This window comes from Salvelinus fontinalis, chromosome 18 (assembly GCF_029448725.1).
Source record: "Salvelinus fontinalis isolate EN_2023a chromosome 18, ASM2944872v1, whole genome shotgun sequence".
NCBI lineage: Eukaryota > Metazoa > Chordata > Actinopteri > Salmoniformes > Salmonidae > Salvelinus > Salvelinus fontinalis.
The window spans coordinates 62,553,208-62,576,998 of NC_074682.1; the positions used below are offsets into that span (position 1 = coordinate 62,553,208).

At 44.1% G+C, this 23,791-nt stretch overlaps 1 protein-coding gene across 2 annotated transcripts in view; it reads left to right on the forward strand.

The window, feature by feature from the left end:
* pparg (peroxisome proliferator-activated receptor gamma) overlaps nucleotides 1-23,791 on the forward strand; it is a 131,016-nt gene that overhangs the window by 89,371 nt on the left and 17,854 nt on the right. For both annotated transcript variants that reach the window (XM_055870007.1, XM_055870006.1), the window contains exons 5-6: nucleotides 10,575-10,774; nucleotides 20,411-20,555. In XM_055870007.1, coding sequence (XP_055725982.1) covers nucleotides 10,575-10,774; nucleotides 20,411-20,555 — 345 coding nt within the window. The remainder of the gene's footprint in view (nucleotides 1-10,574; nucleotides 10,775-20,410; nucleotides 20,556-23,791) is intronic.

Here is a 23,791-nt window from a genome sequence, read left to right on the forward strand (position 1 = left end):
TTACAAGTACATACATTCATATTTTTTTGTACTGGTCCCCCGTGGGAATCGAACCCACAACCCTGGCGTTGCAAGCGCCATGCTCTACCAACTGAGCCACACGGGACTGTGTCATACTGTGCCACACGCGACAACGTCATCCCCACAGTGACCGTGAGTACATATCCCAACCAGAAGCCATGGATTACAGGCAACATCTGCACTGAAATCTTATTCTTCTACATGCAATTCACATTTCCACAAACGTCAAAGTATTTCCTTTCAAATGGTATCAAGAATATGCATATCCTTGCTTCAGGTCCTGAGCTACAGGCAGTTAGATTTGGGTATATCATTTTGGGTGAAAATTGAAAAAAAATGGGCGGATCCTTAAGCTGTTTTAAACATGTCAACATTCACAAGACTGTGGGGTCAAACAGATTACCAGGACATGTACTCAGAGCATGCACGGACCAACTGGCAAGTTACCACCATAGTCCCTGTGCCCAAGAAAGCGACGGTAACCTCCCTAAATGACTTCCGCCCCGTAGCACTCATGTCGGTAGCCATGAGGTGCTTTGAAAGGCCGGTCATGACATCAACACCAAACCCTAGACCCACACCAGTTCTCATACCGCCCCAACAGATCTACTGATCACACTCCACACTGCCCTTTCCCATCTGGACAAAAGGAACACCTATGTGAGAATGCTGTTTGTAGAAAGGCCCATGAAGTTGGTGGAATGGCCACTTGCACAGCTGGCCCAGAGCGCTTTAATTAGGACAGGTGGAAATGTCTGTCAGATCTCAACTCATTAAAAGGAGGAAATGGCCACCGCCTGACCTCGCTGCTTTCTATTCCCCAACTCCGTCTAATCCCGACATTCTGTGCGTCCACAAATCAACGTAACTCCACTGAATCTGTTATCTTTCATCTGAACTATCTGTTGCGATCGGGACATCAGTTATTGTTGATTTAACCAGGTAGGCCAGTTGGGAACAAGTTCTCATTTACAACTGCGACCTGGCCAAGATAAAGCAAAGCAGTGCGACAAAAACAACACAGAATTACACATGGGATAAACAAATGTACAGTCACTAACACAATAGAAAAATCTGTATACAGTGTGTGCAAATGAAGTAAGGAGGTAAGGCAATAAATAGGCCATAGTGGCTAAGTAATTACAATTTAGCAATTAACACTGGCGTGATAGATGTGCAGATTAGGATGTGCAAGTAGAAATACTGGTGTGCAAAAGAGCAGAAAAACTAAAACAGATATGGGGATGAGGTAGGTAGTTGATTGGATGGGCTATTTACAGATGGGCTGTGTACAGCTGCAGCGATCGGGAAGGTGCTCTGACAGCTGATGCTTAAAGTTAGTGAGGGAGATATAAGACTCCAGCTTCAGTGATTTTTGCAATTCGTTCCAGTCATTGGCAGCAGAGAACTGGAACGAAAGGCGGCCAAAGGTGTTGGCTTTGGGGATGACCAGTGAAATATACCAGCTGGAGCGCGTGCTATGGGTGGGTGTTGCTATGGAGACCAGTGAGCTGAGATAAGGCGGAGCTTTACCTAGCAGACTTAGATGACCTGGAGCCAGTGGGTTTTGGGGACGAATATGTAGCGAGGACCAGTCAACGAGAGCGTACAGGTCACAGTGGTGGGTAGTATATGGGGCTTTGGTGACAAAATGGATGCCACTGTGATAGACTGCATCCAATTTGCCGAGTAGAGTGTTGGAGGCTATTTTGTAGCTATTACCGCAGAACACGGCTTAGAGCGCACACTTCAAATCTATTGTGTCAATGGACAATGATCACGGCCCTACAGATCATCACAGGCCAATTATGACATTAATATCTGGTTCAATTGTAACGAAATGACATGTACATATTTAGACAAATCTGAAAGTATGAAATATGAAAGGTAATTATGATATCACACTGATTGAGATTATAGATTGAATAATTGATTGATTTATTTGCATTATCATGATTATGATCCTAAGTGACTCAATCATGCTTCATATTGAATTCCTATTGAACTGAATTGCTGAATTACCTCATGTTGTCACACTCTGGCCTTTGTTATATTGATTTTCTTTATTAGTTTAGTTAGGTCAGGGTGTGACATGGGGGATGTTTGTGTGTTTTGTCTAGTTTAGGGTGTGTGTATTGTTTAGGGGGTTTTGTAGTATGTATGGGGTTGTGTTCAGTGTAGGTGTTTAGGAAAGTCTATGGTTGCCTGATTTGGTTCTCAATCAGAGACAGCTGTTTATTGTTGTCTCTGATTGGGAGCCATATTTAAGGCAGCCATAGGCTTTAGGTGTTTGTGGGTAATTGTCTATGTTGAACGTTTGTAGCTTCACGGTCGTTTTTTGTTTTGTAAAAGTGTTCGTTTCGTCATCTCTAATAAAAGAAGATGTCCTCATATCCCGCTGCGCCTTGGTCCGCTTATTATGACGATCGTGACACATGTTAATAATAAGTGATTGTTATGATTTGACTTTTGTTATTCTGTTTCCTTTTGTTATGCAGCACAGGCAAACTACCCAGTAAATATACCACTTTGTGGTTAAAGGAATTGATTCTTCAGTGTCCTCCAATCTTCTGTCATCTGACCTGTGACCACCTGTTCACCTTCACTATTGTATGGCAACTGCTCTTCATCCGACCGTAAGGCGCTTCAAAGGGTAGCTTCCTGCCATCCTGGACCTAAATACTAGGCGTGTCAGAGGGTAGCTTCCTGCCATCCTGGACCTAAATACTAGGCGTGTCAGAGGGTAGCTTCCTGCCATCCTGGACCTAAATACTAGGCGCTTCAGAGGGTAGCTTCCTGCCATCCTGGACCTAAATACTAGGCGTGTCTGAGGGTAGCTTCCTGCCATCCTGGACCTAAATACTAGGCGTGTCAGAGGGTAGCTTCCTGCCATCCTGGACCTAAATACTAGGCGCTTCAGAGGGTAGCTTCCTGCCATCCTGGACCTAAATACTAGGCGTGTCAGAGGGTAGCTTCCTGCCATCCTGGACCTAAATACTAGGCGTGTCAGAGGGTAGCTTCCTGCCATCCTGGACCTAAATACTAGGCGTGTCAGAGGGTAGCTTCCTGCCATCCTGGACCTAAATACTAGGCGTGTCAGAGGGTAGCTTCCTGCCATCCTGGACCTAAATACTAGGCGTGTCAGAGGGTAGCTTCCTGCCATCCTGGACCTAAATACTAGGCGTGTCAGAGGGTAGCTTCCTGCCATCCTGGACCTAAATACTAGGCGTGTCAGAGGAAGGCCCAAAAAATGGTCTAAAACTCCAGTCACCCAAGTCAGACAGTTCTCTCTGCTACCGCACGGCAAACGGTACTAGAGCGCCAAGTCTAGGTCCAAAAGGCAGCTTCTACCCCCAAGCCAATTAATCAAATGACCATCCGGACTTTTTACATTGACCCCCCCCCCTTTGTTTTTACACTGCTGCTACTCGTTGTTTATTATCTAAGCATAGTCACTTCACCCTTATCTACATGTACAAATTACCTCGACTAACCTGTACCCCTGCACATTGACTCGGTACCCCCTGTATATAGACTCGTTATTTTATTGTTACTTCTTATTTAAAAAAATTGTACTTTCGTTTATTTAGTAGATATTTTCTTAACTCTATTTCTTGAACTGCGTTGTTGGTTAAGAGCTTGTCAGTAAGCATTTCACTGTGAGGTCTACTACACCTGTTGTATTCAGCATTTCACTGTAAGGTCTACTACACCTGTTGTATTCAGCAGTTCACGGTGAGGTCTACTACACCTGTTGTATTCAGCATTTCACTGTAAGGTCTACTACACCTGTTGTATTCAGCAGTTCACGGTGAGGTCTACTACACCTGTATTCGGCGCATGTGACCAATAACATTTTATTTGAAAGGAACTTTGGGATTTTTATCAGAGGCCCTTTAGCTACTTCTCCAGAGTCAGATGAACACGTGGGTAACATGTTTGTCTCTGTGCAGTTTGAAGGAAGTTGCTAACTAGCGCTATGGCAATTGCTAACTAGTGTTCGCACAATGACAGCAAGTCTATGGATATCTGCTAGCATGTTAGCAGATACCCATAGACTTCCAGTCATTGTGCTAACTCATTGGTTCGCAAAACTACCTCTAACTTCCTTCGTACTGGACACAGAGACATAAAAATGGCATCCACGACTTGTCGAATGTAATATATCACACTAAAGCAGTCGGTGGTAATATATCACACTAAAGCAGTGGGTGGTAATAAATCACACTAAAGCAGTGGGTGGTAATATATCACACTAAAGCAGTGGGTGGTAATATATGACACTAAAGCAGTCGGTGGTAATATATCACACTAAAGCAGTGGGTGGTAATATATCACACTAAAGCAGTCAGTGGTAATATATCACACTAAAGCAGTGGGTGGTAATATATCACACTAAAGCAGCCGGTGGTAATATATCACACTAAAGCAGTCGGTGGTAATATATCACACTAAAGCAGTGGGTGGTAATATATCACACTAAAGCAGCCGGTGGTAATATATCACACTAAAGCAGTGGGTGGTAATATATCACACTAAAGCAGCCGGTGGTAATATATCACACTAAAGCAGTCGGTGGTAATATATCACACTAAAGCAGTGGGTGGTAATATATCACACTAAAGCAGTCGGTGGTAATATATCACACTAAAGCAGTCGGTGGTAATATATCACACTAAAGCAGTCGGTGGTAATATATCACACTAAAGCAGTGGGTGGTAATATATCACACTAAAGCAGTGGGTGGTAATATATCACACTAAAGCAGTTGGTGGTAATATATCACACTAAAGCAGTTGGTGGTAATATATCACACTAAAGCAGTTGGTGGTAATATATCACACTAAAGCAGCCGGTGGTAATATATCACACTAAAGCAGTGGGTGGTAATATATCACACTAAAGTAGTGGGTGGTAATATATCACACTAAAGCAGTGGGTGGTAATATATCACACTAAAGCAGTGGGTGGTAATATATCACACTAAAGCAGTCAGTGGTAATATATCACACTAAAGCAGTGGGTGGTAATATATCACACTAAAGCAGCCGGTGGTAATATATCACACTAAAGCAGTGGGTGGTAATATATCACACTAAAGCAGTGGGTGGTAATATATCACACTAAAGCAGTCAGTGGTAATATATCACACTAAAGCAGTGGGTGGTAATATATCACACTAAAGCAGCCGGTGGTAATATATCACACTAAAGCAGTGGGTGGTAATATATCACACTAAAGCAGTCAGTGGTAATATATCACACTAAAGCAGTCGGTGGTAATATATCACACTAAAGCAGTCGGTGGTAATATATCACACTAAAGCAGTCGGTGGTAATATATCACACTAAAGCAGTGGGTGGTAATATATCACACTAAAGCAGTTGAACAGAATATATCTTAAGGAGTCGAACAGAATATACCTTACAAAACGAGTCAAAGCAAACTGGTACGATCAAGACGTAGGATACTATATGAATTGTATGCTATTGTACGACTGCTATTACATTGGTAGGCCAATGAAATGTAACCTAACGTGAAGTAACATATCATATTAAATGGAGTGGCGGGGATTTGAGTCAAATACGTTTTGCTCTGAGGCACGGTTTCTCCCAGAGAAAGTAATGTGGTTCTAGTCCAGGTGTAGTCCCTGTAGCGGCAGGGTCATCTGAGTTGCTCCTTATATACACTCCCTCTCAAATCCCATCATAAACTGTAGTGGCTAGTGAAATCTGCCAGGGGAGGTTTTTGTGTTTTCATCAATGATTCACAGAGGTTTACACACGTAGGCACCTGGCTGTAGATTCTGCTGTGTCATGGTGCTTGGCTGGGTGCCCAGGCGTAGGAGGAGCAACGTATACATTTACAAAAGGTGTGATGGCTGATAGACCAGATCATTTATTACTTTGCAAGTCAGCATTATACAAAAACAGGTTTAGACATTAGCCCTAACCCTCACCGTATATAACAGGTTTAGACATAGCCCTAACCATATATAACAGGTCGACTGAATACTGTTGTGTTCTAAATGAAACAGCTCTGTCCTGCCGCCTGACTGACACAGAGGGGAACATAATCCTGTATTAGACATATACTGTAAACCTGTATTAGAGATGTTGGTAAATCCACAGATTGGAGGTAAATCAGCCAGAAAACCATTCACAAAGCTCCAGGTCAATTATCTCCAGTTCATTCTATCAATCAGAAGGGGGAAAAAAACATTGTTTTCTAGGAATTCTGTCTCTCTCTATAAAAGTCTGGTTATACAACCTCGGTCTATCTAAGCTTGATGATATTTGTCATTTAATGACACTTGAAACTGTGATCAATAACTGATATTGACTGTAATGGCACCCTGTAGAAAGGTGTATAAAGGTCAAACGTGATAGGAAGTCAGATAATAATCATTTGTAGTCACTCTGGTGACGTCAACCATCTAATCTCTGAGTCAGTATTTATTTGTTACTGGTTATTATGATCAGTTTTAAAACACATTTACAGAAAACTAGAAACATGTGAAAGAGATATCAAATGTCTTACATTTTATTTCTGAGTTTATTTCTTACCGTTTCTCACATTATTTCTGTAGAAAGATGTATAAAAAGGTAAAACATTTGATAGGAAGTAATATAATAATCAGTAAGTATAGTCACTCTGTTGATGTCAACCATCTAATCTCTTTGGATCAATATTTATTACTGATTATTATGATCCGTTTTAATAATCACATTTACAGAACTAGAAACAAAATATTAAATTGCCTGTTTTTCACTTTATTTGTTAATGTTTCTCACAACTCTGTCCATGTCAGATGTGATGAAATACACATTTACATACCACACACAAGTGGAGACATGGACGACGGCACAGAACGGTTTGGGGAGATACTCCATAGTTTGAAGATTGAGGGTTGCGCTGTATATGGAATTTGGTATTTTATTAGGATCCTCAGTAGCGGTTGCGAAAGCCGCAGCTACTCTTCATGGGGTTCCACACAAAACATGAAATACAGAACATCAATAAACAAGAACAGCTCAAGGACAGAACTACAACAACTTTTTAAAAGGCACACGTAGCCTACATATATGTATAAATACATAGACGCTATCTAGGTCAAATAGTGTAAAAACGTTGGGCTGTTAGGTGTTGCTTCATCAGTTTTTTAAAACCAGGTTTGCTGTTCATTTGAGTATAATGAGATGGGAGTTCCATGTAATAATGGCTCTATATATGTCATTTGTTCCTGCATTTTTTTCTAGATTTAGGGACTGAAAAGACCCCTGGTGGCATGTCTGGTCAGTTAAGTTTGTGTGTCAGAGCTGTGTGCAAGTTGACTATGCAAACAATTTGGAATTTTCAATACATTTGTGAGGACAGAAGCTGGGAGACGAGAATCAAGTACAGGGAGTGAACATTTAATAAATAACGAACATCCAAGAAAACTAGGACAGCATCTGGACGGGAAACAAAACTGAGGAATAGACAGATATAGATGGGGCAATCAACAAAGTGAAGGAGTCCAGGTGAGTCCAATGAAGCGCTGATGCCCGTAATGATGGTAACAGGTGTGCATAATGATGGGCAGCCTGTCTGCCAGAGAGGGGAAGAAGGTGTGACAACATTAAGGTTTCTTAAAAAATAAGTGATGCAGTCAGTCGCTCCTAAACTCTTAGCCGAGAGAGACCTGTTCTGGGCCATCTGCAGCTTAAGTATGTCTTTCTTTGCAGCACTTGATCACATGACTGGACTATTATCGAGATAAGACAAAACTAGAGCCTGCAGGACTTGCTTTTTGGAGTGTGGTGTCAAAAAAGAAGAGCATCTCTTCACTATGGACAGACCTCTTCCCGTCTTTACAACCATTGAATCTATATGTTTTGTTCTTAGAGATGTTCAGTTTATTACTTGCCATCCAGTCCAAAACTTCCTTTAGCTGTGGTTGCTGACATGTACAGTACCAATCAAAAGTTTGGACACACCTCATTCCAGGGTTTTAATTTATTTTTACTATTTTCTACATTGTAGAATAATAGGGTAGACAAACTATTAAATAACACATTTGGACTAGTAACCAAAAAAAGTGTTAAACAAATCAAAACATTATTAATATGCCACCATTTGCCTTGATCACAGCTTTGCACACTCTTGGCATTCTCTCAACCAGCTTCATGATGTAGTCACTTGGAATGCATTTCAATTAACAGGTGTGCCTTGTTAAAAGTTAATTTGTGTAATTTCTTTCCTTAATGCGTTTGAGCCTGTCACGATCGCGTTGACATGAACGAGAGGACCAAGGCGCAACATGATTTGAATACATCTTCTTTATTTCCCACGACGAAGATGATCACCAAACACTTATACAACACTAACAAAACAACAAACGATCGTGAAACTTCAAACGTTAGTGCACACACAAACTACTTACGTCGACATATACATATACATAAACAATGACCCACAAACAGCTAAAGCCTATGGCAGCCTTAATTATGGCTCCCAATTAGAGACAACCGAAATCAGCTGTCTCTAATTGAGAACCCATTCCAGCCACCATAGACTTTCCTAGAAAACTACACCCAACATAGACACAGCTAGACACATACACTCAACACAAAACCATAAACTACAACCAACACCCCCTCTACCATATAATACCCCAAAATACACACATACCCCATGTCACACCCTGACCTAACTAAAATAATAAATAAAACAAATAATACTAAGGCCAGGGCGTGACAGAGCCAATCAGTTGTGCTGTCACAAGGAAGGCGTGGTACACAGAAGATATTATGATATTATTATACAAGAACAGCTCAAATAAGCAAAGATAAATGACATCCATCATTACTTTAAAACATGGTTAGTCAATATGGAACATTTCAAGGACTTTGAAGGTTTCTTCAAGTGCAGTTGCAAAACCCTTCAATAGCTATGATGAAACTGGCTCTCATTAGGACCACCACAGGAAAGGAAGACCCAGAGTTAACTGCACCTCAGATTGCAGTCCAAATAAATGCTTCACAGAGTTCAAGTAACAGACATCTCAACATCAATTGTTCAAAGGCAACTACGTGAATCAGGCCTTCATGGTCGAATTGCTGCAAAGAAACCACTACTAAAGGAAACCAATAAGAAGAGACTTGCTTGGGTCAAGAAAAACCGGTGGAAAACTGTTTGATGAGTCCAAATGTGAGATTTTTGGTTCCAACGTCCAATGTCTTTGTGAGAAGCAGAGTAGGTGAATGGATGATTTCTGCATGTGTGGTTCCCACCGTGAAGCATGGAGGAGGTGTGAGGGTGCTTCGCTGGTGATCCTGTCAGTGATTTATTTAGAATTCAAGGCACACTTAACCAGCATGGCTACCACAGCATTCTGCAGCGATACGCCATCCCATCTGGTTTGCACTATCATTTTTTTTCTCCAACAGGACAATAACTCAAAACTCACCTCCAGACTGTGTAAGGGCTATTTGACCAATGAGAGTGATGAAGTGCTGCATCAGATGACCTGGTCTCCAATCACCCGACCACAATCCAATTGAGATGGTTTGGGATGAGTTGGACTGCAGTGTGAAGGAAAAGCAGCCAACATATGTGGGAACTCCTTCAAGATTGTTGGAAAACCATTCCTCGTGAAACTGGTGGAGAGAATGCCAAGAGTGTCCAAAGCTGTCATCAAGGGAAAGGGTGGCTACTTTGAAGAATTTGAAATATATCTTAATTCTTTGGTTACTACATGATTCCATGTGTGTTATTTCATAGTTTTGATGTCTTCTCTATTATTCTACAATGTAGAAAAGAGTACAAATAAGGAAAACCCCTGGAATGAGTAGGTGTGTCCAAACTTTTGACTGGTACTGTATATGGTTGAATCGTCAGCATACATGGACACAGGCTTTGTTTAATGCTCGTGGCAGGTCATTGGTAAAAACAGAAAAGAGTAGAGGGCCTAGAGAGCTGTCCTGCAGTACACCACACCCTACATGTTTGACATTAGAGAGGCTTCCATTAAATAAAACCCTCTGAGTTTTAGATTGATAGCTCTGAATCTACAATATGGCAGAGGTTGAAAAGCCATAAAACAGGTTATGGTCAATCATATCAAAGGTTGCACTGAAATCTAACAGTACAGCTCCCACAATCTTCTTATTTTCTTTCAACCAATCATCAGTCATTTGTGTCAGTGCAGTACATGTGTGCCCTTCTCTATAAGTGTGCTGAAAGTCGTAGTTTGTTTAGAGCGAAATAGCATTGTATTTGGTCAAACACAATTTTTTACAACAGTTTGCTAAGAGCTGGCAGCAAGCTGATAGGTCTGGTGTTAGAACCAGTAAAGGCCGCTTTACCACTCTTGGGTAGCGGGACTTATTTTGGCTTCCCTCCAGGCCTGAGGACAAAGACTTTCCTCTAGGCTCAGATTAAAGATATGACAGATAGCTGACTATGGCCACTCCTACCATACTCAGTAGTTTTCCATCTAAGTTGTCAATGGCAGGAGGTTTGTCATTATTGATCTGATAATGTTGTGTTGTCTGTTGTTTCCCATACAGCCATTCGTTTTGGACGGATGCCCCAGGCTGAGAAGGAGAAGCTCCTAGCTGAGTTCTCCACTGACATGGACATCATGCACCCTGAGGCTGCCGACCTGAGGAGCCTGGCCAAGCTGCTGCTGGAGTCCTATCTCAAATACTTCCCCCTCACTAAGGCCAAGGCCAGGGCCATCCTGTCTGGAAAGACTGGGGATAACGCGGTATGGACCAGACCTATCATGGCACAGTAGCTACTAGCTATCACACCATGTGATGATAGGTGGTGGGCCGACATCCAAGCTGAGATATCTGCCATGCAGAGAGGCATGTTGCCACAGACATACCTGTCCTTCAGCAGGTGTGGACCCTAGTCGACACACTAAGAGACTAGTCAGTGGAAATTCAGGTTTCAGTCACATGGGTGGTGCTTGCAGAAATACTTTTCTTACTAGGCAAAAGAGTTTCAGGTTGATGTCCTGTCCACACTAATAAAACATGGAGTAGAACGTTATGCCAGCACAGTAGAAAGTTATGCCAGAGTACAGTCGAAATGTCACAAACGTCGTCAGGGAAATGACCAGACCAAGGTGCAGCGTGGTGAGCGTACATTTTCTTTATTTTAAAATGGCGCCATCAAAACAAGACACAATAAAAATGAGCGTGAAGCTGACTAGGGCTATACAGGCCACTAACAAAGACAACATCCCACAACTAAGGTGGAAAAACAGGCTGCCTAAGTATGATTTCCAATCAGAGACAACGATCAACAGCTGCCTCTGATTGGGAACCACACTCGGCCAAACACAAAGAAATACAACACATAGAATGCCCACCCCACATCACACCCTGACCAAACCAAATCGAGAAATAAAACGGCTCTCTCAGGTCAGGCTGTGACACGAAAGTTATGCCAGTAAAGTAGAATGTTATGGCAGAGAACAGTAGAACATCATGACAGAATACTGTAGAGTGTTATGACAGAGTACATTATAGGTTTTTAGAAATTGTACTTTTGTTCCATTTCAAACATTCCATTCACAGCTGGGGGCAAGCGTAGCCTGCTCCAATGCATTGCAGTGCAGAAACAGAGCTGGATTACACCTTTCTCTCTCAACATTGGCCACCAACCAATTGGAGATTTAAGTGACATAAAAATGTACTATACCTGACAAGTATGTGTGGTTTAGGTTAATTGTCCATCCTTTATGAGCTCTGTTTGTCAAGCAGCAGCAGGTGGCATTTTAAATCAAATCGTGTTTGTCACATAAACCGAATACAACATTACAGTGAAATGCTTAATTACAAGCCCTTAAAACAACAATTCTTTAACACTTATTTTAAAAACGTTTAAAAAAAATAAAATAAAATAAACAGCAGCAGTAAAATAACAAAAGCAAGGCCATATACAGGAGGTACAGAGTCAGTGACTATGCATAGATTATAAAACAGTCAGTAGCCGCAGTGTAAAAGAGGGTTCTGGGCAGCCCTTTGATTAGCTGTTCAGGAGTCTTATGACTTGGGGGTAGAAGCTGTTTAGAAGCCTCTTGGACCTAGACTTGGCACTCCGGTACCGCTTGCCGTGGGTAGCAGAGAGAACAGTCTACGTCTAGGCTGGCTGGCGTCTTTGACAATTTGCATTGCCTTCCTCTGACACTGCCTGGTATAGAGGTCCTGGATGGCAGGAAGCTTGATGTACTGCCCTGTAAATTAGTTGTAACATTTATTTGACCACCAGTCAGTGGTTTTAGTGGAGATGGAGATCTCCTTGCCCGACAGAAGGCACATCGAGCGCTCTGCACCGTATTGTGACATTTATTGATAACCCATGTTATGACAGAGTACAGCAGAATATACAGTACAATGGAATAGAAGGGTAAAACGAGGCCACATTCTGATACATGTCAAATGTTTTGAGTTGATAGAGTTGACCAGAGGAAGCATGGCAGGAAACATGTTATTTAACTAGCAGAGTAAACCCTCAGTCTGACCTCTGATCTGTGTTTTAGTTCCAGCATCATGGCCTTGCAGATCTCACTCCTCTCCTCCCTCTACATTTTAGTCATTTAGCAGACACTCACACACAGCAACTTAGTGCATGCATCTTAAGATACGTTTGTATATGTAGTGTATGTGGACACCCCTTCGAATTAGTGGACTGTGCTATTTCAGCCACACCTGTTGCTCACAGGTGTATAAAATCAAGCACACAGCCATGCAATCTCCCTAGACAAACATTGGCAGTAGAATGGCCTTACTGAAGAGCTCAGTGACTTTCAATGTGGCACCGTCATAGGATGCCACCTTTCCAACAAGTGAGTTCATCACATTTCTGCCCTGTTAGAGCTGCCCCGATCAAATGTAAGTGATGTTATTGTGAAGTGGAAACGTCTAGGAGCAACAACGGCTCAGCCACGGAGTGGTAGGCCACACAAGCTCACAGAACGGGACCAGCGAGTGCTCAAGCGCGTAGCTGAGGGCAGTTAGTACTGTCCTCAGTTGCAGCACTCACTACCGAGTTCCAAACTGCTTCTGGAAGAAAAGTTATCACAATAACTTTGTCGGGAGCTTCATGAAATGGGTCATCATATCTGAGCAGCCGCACACACGCCTAAGATTACAATGCGCAATGCCAAGCGTCGGCTGGAGTGGTGTTAAGCTCGTCGCTATTGGACTCTACAGCAGTGAAAATGCATTCTCTGGAGTGATGAGTGATGCTTCACCATCTGGCAGTCCGGCGGACTAATCTGGGTTTGACAGATGCCAGGAGAACACTACATGCCCAAAGGCATAGTGCCAACTGTAAAGTTTGGTGGATGAGGAATAATGGACTGGGGATGTTATTCATGGTTCGTGCTAGGCCCCTTTATTCCAGTGAAGGGGAATCTTAACACTACAGCATACAATGACATTTAGACAATTCTGTGCTTCCAACTTTCTGGCAACAGTTTGGGGAAGGCCCTTTCCTGTTTCAGCATGACAATGCCCCCGTGCACAAAGCGAGGTCCATGCAGAAATGGTTTGTTGAGATTAGTGTGGAAGAACTTGACTGGCCTGCACAGAGCCCTGACCTCAACCCCATCGAACACCTTTGGGATGAATTGGAACGCCAACTGTGAGCCAGGCCTAATCGCCCAACATCAGTGCCTGACCTCACTAATGCTCTCATGGCTGAATGGAAGCAAGTCCCCTCAGCAATGTTCCAACATCTAGTGGAAAGCCTTCCCAGAGGAGTGGAGGCTGTTATAGCAGCAATGTTCCAACATCTAGTGGAAAGCCTTCCCAGAGGAGTGGAGGCTGTTATAGCAGCAATGTTCCAACATCTAGTGGAAAGCCTTCCCAGAGGAGTGGAGGCTGTTATAGCAGCAATGTTCCAACATCTAGTGGAAAGCCTTCCCAGAGGAGTGGAGGCTGTTATAGCAGCAATGTTCCAACATCTAGTGGAAAGCCTTCCCAAAGGAGTGGAGGCTGTTATAGCAGCAATGTTCCAACATCTAGTGGAAAGCCTTCCCAGAGGAGTGGAGGCTGTTATAGCAGCAATGTTCCAACATCTAGTGGAAAGCCTTCCCAGAGGAGTGGAGGCTGTTATAGCAGCAATGTTCCAACATCTAGTGGAAAGCCTTCCCAGAGGAGTGGAGGCTGTTATAGCAGCAATGTTCCAACATCTAGTGGAAAGCCTTCCCAGAGGAGTGGAGGCTGTTATAGCAGCAATGTTCCAACATCTAGTGGAAAGCCTTCCCAAAGGAGTGGAGGCTGTTATAGCAGCAATGTTCCAACATCTAGTGGAAAGCCTTCCCAGAGGAGTGGAGGCTGTTATAGCAGCAATGTTCCAACATCTAGTGGAAAGCCTTCCCAGATAGTACTAACTTTCCCCCTGATAGTACTAACTTTTCCCACTAATAGTACTGACTTTTCCCCCTAATAGTACTAACTTTTCCCCCTAATAGTACTGACTTTTCCCCCTGATAGTACTGACTTTTCCCCCCTAATAGTACTGACTTTCCCCCCATACCCCCCAGGGTTATATTAGGGTTATATTAGGGTTATATTAGGGTTAGAGGTATGTTAGAGTTATGTTAGGGTTATATTAGGGTTAGGGTTATGTTAGGGTTATATTAGGGTTATATTAGGGTTAGGGTTATGTTAGGGTTATGTTAGGGTTATATTCGGGTTATATTAGGGTTAGGGTTATGTTAGGGTTAGGGTTATATTAGGGTTAGGGTTATGTTAGGGCTATGTTATGGTTAGGGTTATATTAGGGTTAGGGTTAAATTAGGGTTATGTTAGGGTTATATTAGGGTTATATTAGGGTTAGGGTTAGGGTTAGGGTTATGTTAGGGTTATATTAGGGTTATGTTAGGGTTAGGGTTATGTTAGGGTTAGGGTTATATTTGGGTTATATTAGGGTTAGGGTTATGTTAGGGTTATGTTATGGTTAGGGTCATATTAGGGTTAGGGTTATATTGGGGTTATGTTAGGGTTATACTAGGGTTATATTAGGGTTAGGGTTAGGGTTAGGGTTATATTAGGGTTATATTAGGGTTAGGGTTAGGGTTATATTAGGGTTATATTAGGGTTAGGGTTATGTTAGGGTTATGTTATGGTTAGGGACTTATTGGGTTAGGGTTATAAACTCATCAAAAAAAGAAACGTCCTCATTGTCAACTGCGTTTATTTTCAGCAAACTTAACATGTGTAAATATTTGTGTGAACATAACAAGATTCATCAACTGAGACATAAACTGAACAAGTTCCACAGACATTTGACTAACAGAAATGTTATAATGTGTCCCTGAACAAAGGGGGTCAAAAGTAAGTCAGTATCTGGTGTGGCCACCAGCTGCAATAAGTCCATTAAGATCCAGCAGGTCCCAGACGTGCTCAATGGGATTGAGATCCGGACTCTTCGCTGGCCATGGCGATCCAACAGGTCCCAGTCGTGCTCAATGGGATTTGAGATCCGGACTCTTCGCTGGCCATGGCGATCCAACAGGTCCCAGACGTGCTCAATGGGATTTGAGATCCGGACTCTTCGCTGGCCATGGCGATCCAACAGATCCCAGACGTGCTCAATGGGATTGAGATCCGGACTCTTCGCTGGCCATGGCAGAACACTGATATTCCTGTCTTGCAGGAAATCATGCACAGAATGAGCAGTATGGCTGGTGGCATTGTCATGCTGGAGGGTCATGTCAGGATGATCCTGCAGGAAGGGCACCACATGAGGGAGGAGGATGTCCAGGACTCGTCAGTGAAGAGCACTTTTTGCCAGTCCTGTCTGGTCCAGCGACAGTGTGTTTGTGCCCATCGGCGGCGTTGTTGCCGGTGATGTCTGGTGAGGACCTGCCTTACAACAGGCCTACAAGACCTCAGTCCAGCCTCTCTCAGCCTATTGAGGACAGTCTGAGCACTGATGGAGGGATTGTGTGTTCCTGGTGTAACTCGGGCAGTTTTTGTTGCCGTCCTGTACCTGTCCCGCAGGTGTGATGTTCGGATGTACCGATCCTGTGCAGGTGTTGTTACACGTGGTCTGCCACTGCGAGGACGATCAGCTGTCCGTCCCATCTCCCTGTAGCGCTGTCTTAGGCGTATCACAGTACGGGCATTGCAATTTATTGCCCTGGCCACATCTGCAGTCCTCATGCCTACTTGCAGCATGCCTAAGGCATGTTCACGCAGATGAGCAGGGACCCTGGGCATCTTTCTTTTGGTGTTTTTGAGTCAGTAGAATGGCCTCTTTAGTGTCCTAAGTTTTCATAACTGTGACCTTAATTGCCTTCCGTCTGTAAGCTGTTAGTGTCTTAACGACCGTTCCACAGGTGCATGTTCATTAATTGTTTATGGTTCATTGAACAAGCATGGGAAACAGTGTTAAAAACCCTTTACAATGAAGATCTGTGAAGTTATTTGGATTTTTACGAATTATCTACAGGGTCCTGAAAAGGGGACATTTCTTTTTTTGCTGAGTAGGGGGGATATTCAGTTCTAGTGGGTGGGGGGAGGGGAGGGGTGCTGTGGGATTATTTAAGATACTCTTTGAAGAGGTAGATTTTCAGATGTTTTCGAAAAATAGGCAGGGACTCTGCTGTCTTAGCTTCAGGGGGAAGCTGGTTCCAGCATTGGTGGGCCAGGTCATAAAAGAGCATTGACTGGGCTGAGCGGGAGTTGCCCTCCCGTAGAGGTGGGAGGGCCAAGAGACCAGAGGTGGCAGAACAGACTACCCAGGTTGGAGTATAGGGTTTGATCATAGCCTGAAGGTAGGGAGGGGCAGTTGGCAGTTCCTCTTGCTGCTCCGTAGGCAAGTATCATGGTCTTATAGTGGATGTGAGCTTCGACTGGAAACTAGTGAAGTGTGCAGAGGAGCGGGGTGACATGGGAGAACTTGGGAATGTTGAACACCAGATCTGGTGGCAGTGTTCTGAATAAGTTGCAGGGGTTTTATGGCTCATGTTATAACAGGGTGTTGTCTCCAGATAGTCATCATGTTATAACAGGGTGTTGTCTCCAGATAGTCATCATGTTATAACAGGGTGTTGTCTCCAGATAGTCATCATGTTATAACAGAGTGTTGTCTCCAGATAGTCATCATGTTATAACAGAGTGTTGTCTCCAGATAGTCATCATGTTATAACAGGGTGTTGTCTCCAGATAGTCATCATGTTATAACAGGGTGTTGTCTCCAGATAGTCATCATGTTATATCAGGGTGTTGTCTCCAAATAGTCATCATGTTATAACAGGGTGTTGTCTCCAGATAGTCATCATGTTATAACAGGGTGTTGTCTCCAGATAGTCATCATGTTATAACAGGGTGTTGTCTCCAGATAGTCATCATGTTATATCAGGGTGTTGTCTCCAAATAGTCATCATGTTATAACAGGGTGTTGTCTCCAGATAGTCATCATGTTATAACAGGGTGTTGTCTCCAGATAGTCATCATGTTATAACAGGGTGTTGTCTCCAGATAGTCATCATGTTATAACAGGGTGTTGTCTCCAGATAGTCATCATGTTATAACAGGGTGTTGTCTCCAGATAGTCATCATGTTATAACAGGGTGTTGTCTCCAGATAGTCATCATGTTATAACAGGGTGTTGTCTCCAGATAGTCATCATGTTATAACAGGGTGTTGTCTCCAGATAGTCATCATGTTATAACAGGGTGTTGTCTCCAGATAGTCATCATGTTATAACAGAGTGTTGTCTCCAGATAGTCATCATGTTATAACAGAGTGTTGTCTCCAGATAGTCATCATGTTATAACAGAGTGTTGTCTCCAGATAGTCATCATGTTATAACAGGGTGTTGTCTCCAGATAGTCATCATGTTATAACAGGGTGTTGTCTCCAGATAGTCATCATGTTATAACAGAGTGTTGTCTCCAGATAGTCATCATGTTATAACAGAGTGTTGTCTCCAGATAGTCATCATGTTATAACAGGGTGTTGTCTCCAGATAGTCATCATGTTATAACAGGGTGTTGTCTCCAGATAGTCATCATGTTATAACAGGGTGTTGTCTCCAGATAGTCATCATGTTATAACAGGGTGTTGTCTCCAGATAGTCATCATGTTATAACAGGGTGTTGTCTCCAGATAGTCATCATGTTATAACAGGGTGTTGTCTCCAGATAGTCATCATGTTATAACAGAGTGTTGTCTCCAGATAGTCATCATGTTATAACAGGGTGTTGTCTCCAGATAGTCATCATGTTATAACAGAGTGTTGTCTCCAGATAGTCATCATGTTATAACAGAGTGTTGTCTCCAGATAGTCATCATGTTATAACAGGGTGTTGTCTCCAGATAGTCATCATGTTATAACAGGGTGTTGTCTCCAGATAGTCATCATGTTATAACAGGGTGTTGTCTCCAGATAGTCATCATGTTATAACAGGGTGTTGTCTCCAGATAGTCATCATGTTGTAACAGGGTGTTGTCTCCAGATAGTCATCATGTTATAACAGGGTGTTGTCTCCAGATAGTCATCATGTTATAACAGAGTGTTGTCTCCAGATAGTCATCATGTTATAACAGGGTGTTGTCTCCAGATAGTCATCATGTTATAACAGGGTGTTGTCTCCAGATAGTCATCATGTTATAACAGGGTGTTGTCTCCAGATAGTCATCATGTTATAACAGGGTGTTGTCTCCAGATAGTCATCATGTTATAACAGAGTGTTGTCTCCAGATAGTCCTCATGTTATAACAGGGTGTTGTCTCCAGATAGTCATCATGTTATAACAGAGTGTTGTCTCCAGATAGTCCTCATGTTATAACAGGGTGTTGTCTCCAGATAGTCATCATGTTATAACAGAGTGTTGTCTCCAGATAGTCATCATGTTATAACAGGGTGTTGTCTCCAGATAGTCATCATGTTATAACAGGGTGTTGTCTCCAGATAGTCATCATGTTATAACAGGGTGTTGTCTCCAGATAGTCATCATGTTATAACAGGGTGTTGTCTCCAGATAGTCATCATGTTATAACAGGGTGTTGTCTCCAGATAGTCATCATGTTATAACAGGGTGTTGTCTCCAGATAGTCATCATGTTATAACAGGGTGTTGTCTCCAGATAGTCATCATGTTATAACAGAGTGTTGTCTCCAGATAGTCCTCATGTTATAACAGGGTGTTGTCTCCAGATAGTCATCATGTTATAACAGAGTGTTGTCTCCAGATAGTCCTCATGTTATAACAGGGTGTTGTCTCCAGATAGTCATCATGTTATAACAGAGTGTTGTCTCCAGATAGTCATCATGTTATAACAGGGTGTTGTCTCCAGATAGTCATCATGTTATAACAGGGTGTTGTCTCCAGATAGTCATCATGTTATAACAGGGTGTTGTCTCCAGATAGTCATCATGTTATAACAGGGTGTTGTCTCCAGATAGTCATCATGTTATAACAGGGTGTTGTCTCCAGATAGTCATCATGTTATAACAGGGTGTTGTCTCCAGATAGTCATCATGTTATAACAGGGTGTTGTCTCCAGATAGTCATCATGTTATAACAGGGTGTTGTCTCCAGATAGTCATCATGTTATAACAGGGTGTTGTCTCCAGATAGTCATCATGTTATAACAGGGTGTTGTCTCCAGATAGTCATCATGTTATAACAGAGTGTTGTCTCCAGATAGTCATCATGTTATAACAGGGTGTTGTCTCAAGATAGTCATCATTTTATAACAGGGTGTTGTCTCCAGATAGTCATCATGTTATAACAGGGTGTTGTCTCCAGATAGTCCTCATGTTATAACAGGGTGTTGTCTCCAGATAGTCATCATGTTATAACAGGGTGTTGTCTCCAGATAGTCATCATGTTATAACAGGGTGTTGTCTCCAGATAGTCATCATGTTATAACAGAGTGTTGTCTCCAGATAGTCATCATGTTATAACAGGGTGTTGTCTCCAGATAGTCATCATGTTATAACAGGGTGTTGTCTCCAGATAGTCATCATGTTATAACAGGGTGTTGTCTCCAGATAGTCATCATGTTATAACAGGGTGTTGTCTCCAGATAGTGACCTCCCGGGTGGCGCAGTGGTCTAGGGCACTGCATCACAGTACTAGCTGCGCCACCAGAGTCTCTGGGTTCGCGCCCAGGCTCTGTCGCAGCCGGCCGCAACCGGGAGGTCCGTGCGGCGACGCACAATTGGCATAGCGTCGTCCGGGTTAGGGAGGGTTTGGCCGGTAGGGATATCCTTGTCTCAGTATGTAAAATGTAATAAAAATGTATGCTCTCTACTGTAAGTCGCTCTGGCTAAGAGCGTCTGCTAAATTACTAAAATGTAAATGTAAATGTATTCATCATGTTTCACAGTAATGTGCTTGATTTTGTTTGTTTGTTGTCTCTCTGCAGCCGTTTGTAATCCATGACATGAAGTCTCTTCAGGAAGGAGAGAGGTTTATCAACTGCAGGCAGATGCCCATCCATGTTGTCCAGGAGACCAGGACTGATGCTGGGCCTGAGGCTGGGACTGGGACTGGAGCTGGCTGTGGTCTAGGTATTATCATGTTTTTACCATTTTTACTGTGAAGGTTTTCCCTGTACCATTTTGTCTCCTATTTATCTTTTCTTTTTTTGTAGAGTGGTTAGTTACCATTGTACACTGAACAAAAATATACACTCAACATGCAACAATTTAAAATATTTTACTGAGTTACAGTTCATGTAAGGAAATTAGTCAATTGAAATAAATGCATTAGTCCCTTATCTATGGATTTCCCATGACTGGGAATACAGATATGCATCAGTTGGTCACAGATACCTTAAAAAAATAGATAGGGGAGTTGATTGTACATTTACATTACATTTACATTTAAGTCATTTAGCAGACGCTCTTATCCAGAGCGACTTACAAATTGGTGCATTCACCTTATGACATCCAGTGGAACAGCCACTTTACAATAGTGCATCTAGATCTTTTAAGGGGGGGGGGGGGGGGGCAGAAGGATTGCTTTATCCTAGGTATTCCTTGAAGAGGTGGGGTTTCAGGTGTCTCCGGAAGGTGGTGATTGACTCCGCTGTCCTGGCGTCGTGAGGGAGTTTGTTCCACCATTGGGGTGCTAGAGCAGCGAACAGTTTTGACTGGGCTGAGCGGGAACTGTACTTCCTCAGTGGTAGGGAGGCGAGCAGGCCAGAGGTGGATGAACGCAGTGCCCTTGCTTGGGTGTAGGGCCTGATCAGAGCCTGAAGGTACTGAGGTGCCGTTCCCCTCACAGCTCCGTAGGCAAGCACCATGGTCTTGTAGCGGATGCGAGCTTCAACTGGAAGCCAGTGGAGAGAGCGGAGGAGCGGGGTGACGTGAGAGAACTTGGGAAGGTTGAACACCAGACGGGCTGCGGAGTTCTGGATGAGTTGTAGGGGTTTAATGGCACAGGCAGGGAGCCCAGCCAACAGCGAGTTGCAGTAATCCAGACGGGAGATGACAAGTGCCTGGATTAGGACCTGCGCCGCTTCCTGTGTGAGGCAGGGTCGTACTCTGCGGATGTTGTAGAGCATGAACCTACAGGAACGGGCCACCGCCTTGATGTTGGTGGAGAACGACAGGGTGTTGTCCAGGATCACGCCAAGGTTCTTAGCGCTCTGGGAGGAGGACACAATGGAGTTGTCAACCGTGATGGCGAGATCATGGAACGGACAGTCCTTCCCCGGGAGGAAGAGCAGCTCCGTCTTGCCGAGGTTCAGCTTGAGGTGGTGATCCGTCATCCACACTGATATGTCTGCCAGACATGCAGAGATGCGATTCGCCACCTGGTCATCAGAAGGGGGAAAGGAGAAGATTAATTGTGTGTCGTCTGCATAGCAATGATAGGAGAGACCATGTGAGGTTATGACAGAGCCAAGTGACTTGGTGTATAGCGAGAATAGGAGAGGGCCTAGAACAGAGCCCTGGGGGACACCAGTGGTGAGAGCGCGTGGTGAGGAGACAGATTCTCGCCACGCCACCTGGTAGGAGCGACCTGTCAGGTAGGACGCAATCCAAGCGTGGGCCGCGCCGGAGATGCCCAACTCGGAGAGGGTGGAGAGGAGGATCTGATGGTTCACAGTATCGAAGGCAGCCGATAGGTCTAGAAGGATGAGAGCAGAGGAGAGAGAGTTAGCTTTAGCAGTGCGGAGCGCCTCTGTGATACAGAGAAGAGCAGTCTCAGTTGAGTGACTAGTCTTGAAACCTGACTGATTTGGATCAAGAAGGTCATTCTGAGAGAGATAGCAGGAGAGCTGGCCAAGGACGGCACGTTCAAGAGTTTTGGAGAGAAAAGAAAGAAGGGATACTGGTCTGTAGTTGTTGACATCGGAGGGATCGAGTGTAGGTTTTTTCAGAAGGGGTGCAACTCTCGCTCTCTTGAAGACGGAAGGGACGTAGCCAGCGGTCAAGGATGAGTTGATGAGCGAGGTGAGGTAAGGTAGAAGGTCTCCGGAAATGGTCTGGAGAAGAGAGGAGGGGATAGGGTCAAGCGGGCAGGTTGTTGGGCGGCCGGCCGTCACAAGACGCGAGATTTCATCTGGAGAGAGAGGGGAGAAAGAGGTCAAAGCACAGGGTTGGGCAGTGTGAGCAGAACCAGCGGTGTCGTTTGACTTAGCAAACGAGGATCGGATGTCGTCGACCTTCTTTTCAAAATGGTTGACGAAGTCGTCTGCAGAGAGGGAGGAGGGGGGGGGAGGGGGAGGAGGATTCAGGAGGGAGGAGAAGGTGGCAAAGAGCTTCCTAGGGTTAGAGGCAGATGCTTGGAATTTAGAGTGGTAGAAAGTGGCTTTAGCAGCAGAGACAGAAGAGGAAAATGTAGAGAGGAGGGAGTGAAAGGATGCCAGGTCCGCAGGGAGGCGAGTTTTCCTCCATTTCCGCTCGGCTGCCCGGAGCCCTGTTCTGTGAGCTCGCAATGAGTCGTCGAGCCACGGAGCGGGAGGGGAGGACCGAGCCGGCCTGGAGGATAGGGGACATAGAGAGTCAAAGGATGCAGAAAGGGAGGAGAGGAGGGTTGAGGAGGCAGAATCAGGAGATAGGTTGGAGAAGGTTTGGGCAGAGGGAAGAGATGATAGGATGGAAGAGGAGAGAGTAGCGGGGGAGAGAGAGCGGAGGTTGGGACGGCGCGATACCATCCGAGTAGGGGCAGTGTGGGAAGTGTTGGATGAGAGCGAGAGGGAAAAGGATACAAGGTAGTGGTCGGAGACTTGGAGGGGAGTTGCAATGAGGTTAGTGGAAGAACAGCATCTAGTAAAGATGAGGTCAAGCGTATTGCCTGCCTTGTGAGTAGGGGGGGAAGGTGAGAGGGTGAGGTCAAAAGAGGAGAGGAGTGGAAAGAAGGAGGCAGAGAGGAATGAGTCAAAGGTAGACATGGGGAGGTTAAAGTCACCCAGAACTGTGAGAGGTGAGCCGTCCTCAGGAAAGGAGCTTATCAAGGCATCAAGCTCATTGATGAACTCTCCAAGGGAACCTGGAGGGCGATAAATGATAAGGATGTTAAGCTTGAAAGGGCTGGTAACTGTGACAGCATGGAATTCAAAGGAGGCGATAGACAGATGGGTAAGGGGAGAAAGAGAGAATGACCACTTGGGAGAGATGAGGATCCCGGTGCCACCACCCCGCTGACCAGAAGGTCTCGGGGTGTGCGAGAACACGTGGGCAGACGAAGAGAGAGCAGTAGGAGTAGCAGTGTTATCTGTGGTGAGCCATGTTTCCGTCAGTGCCAGGAAGTCGAGGGACTGGAGGGACGCATAGGCTGAGATGAGCTCTGCCTT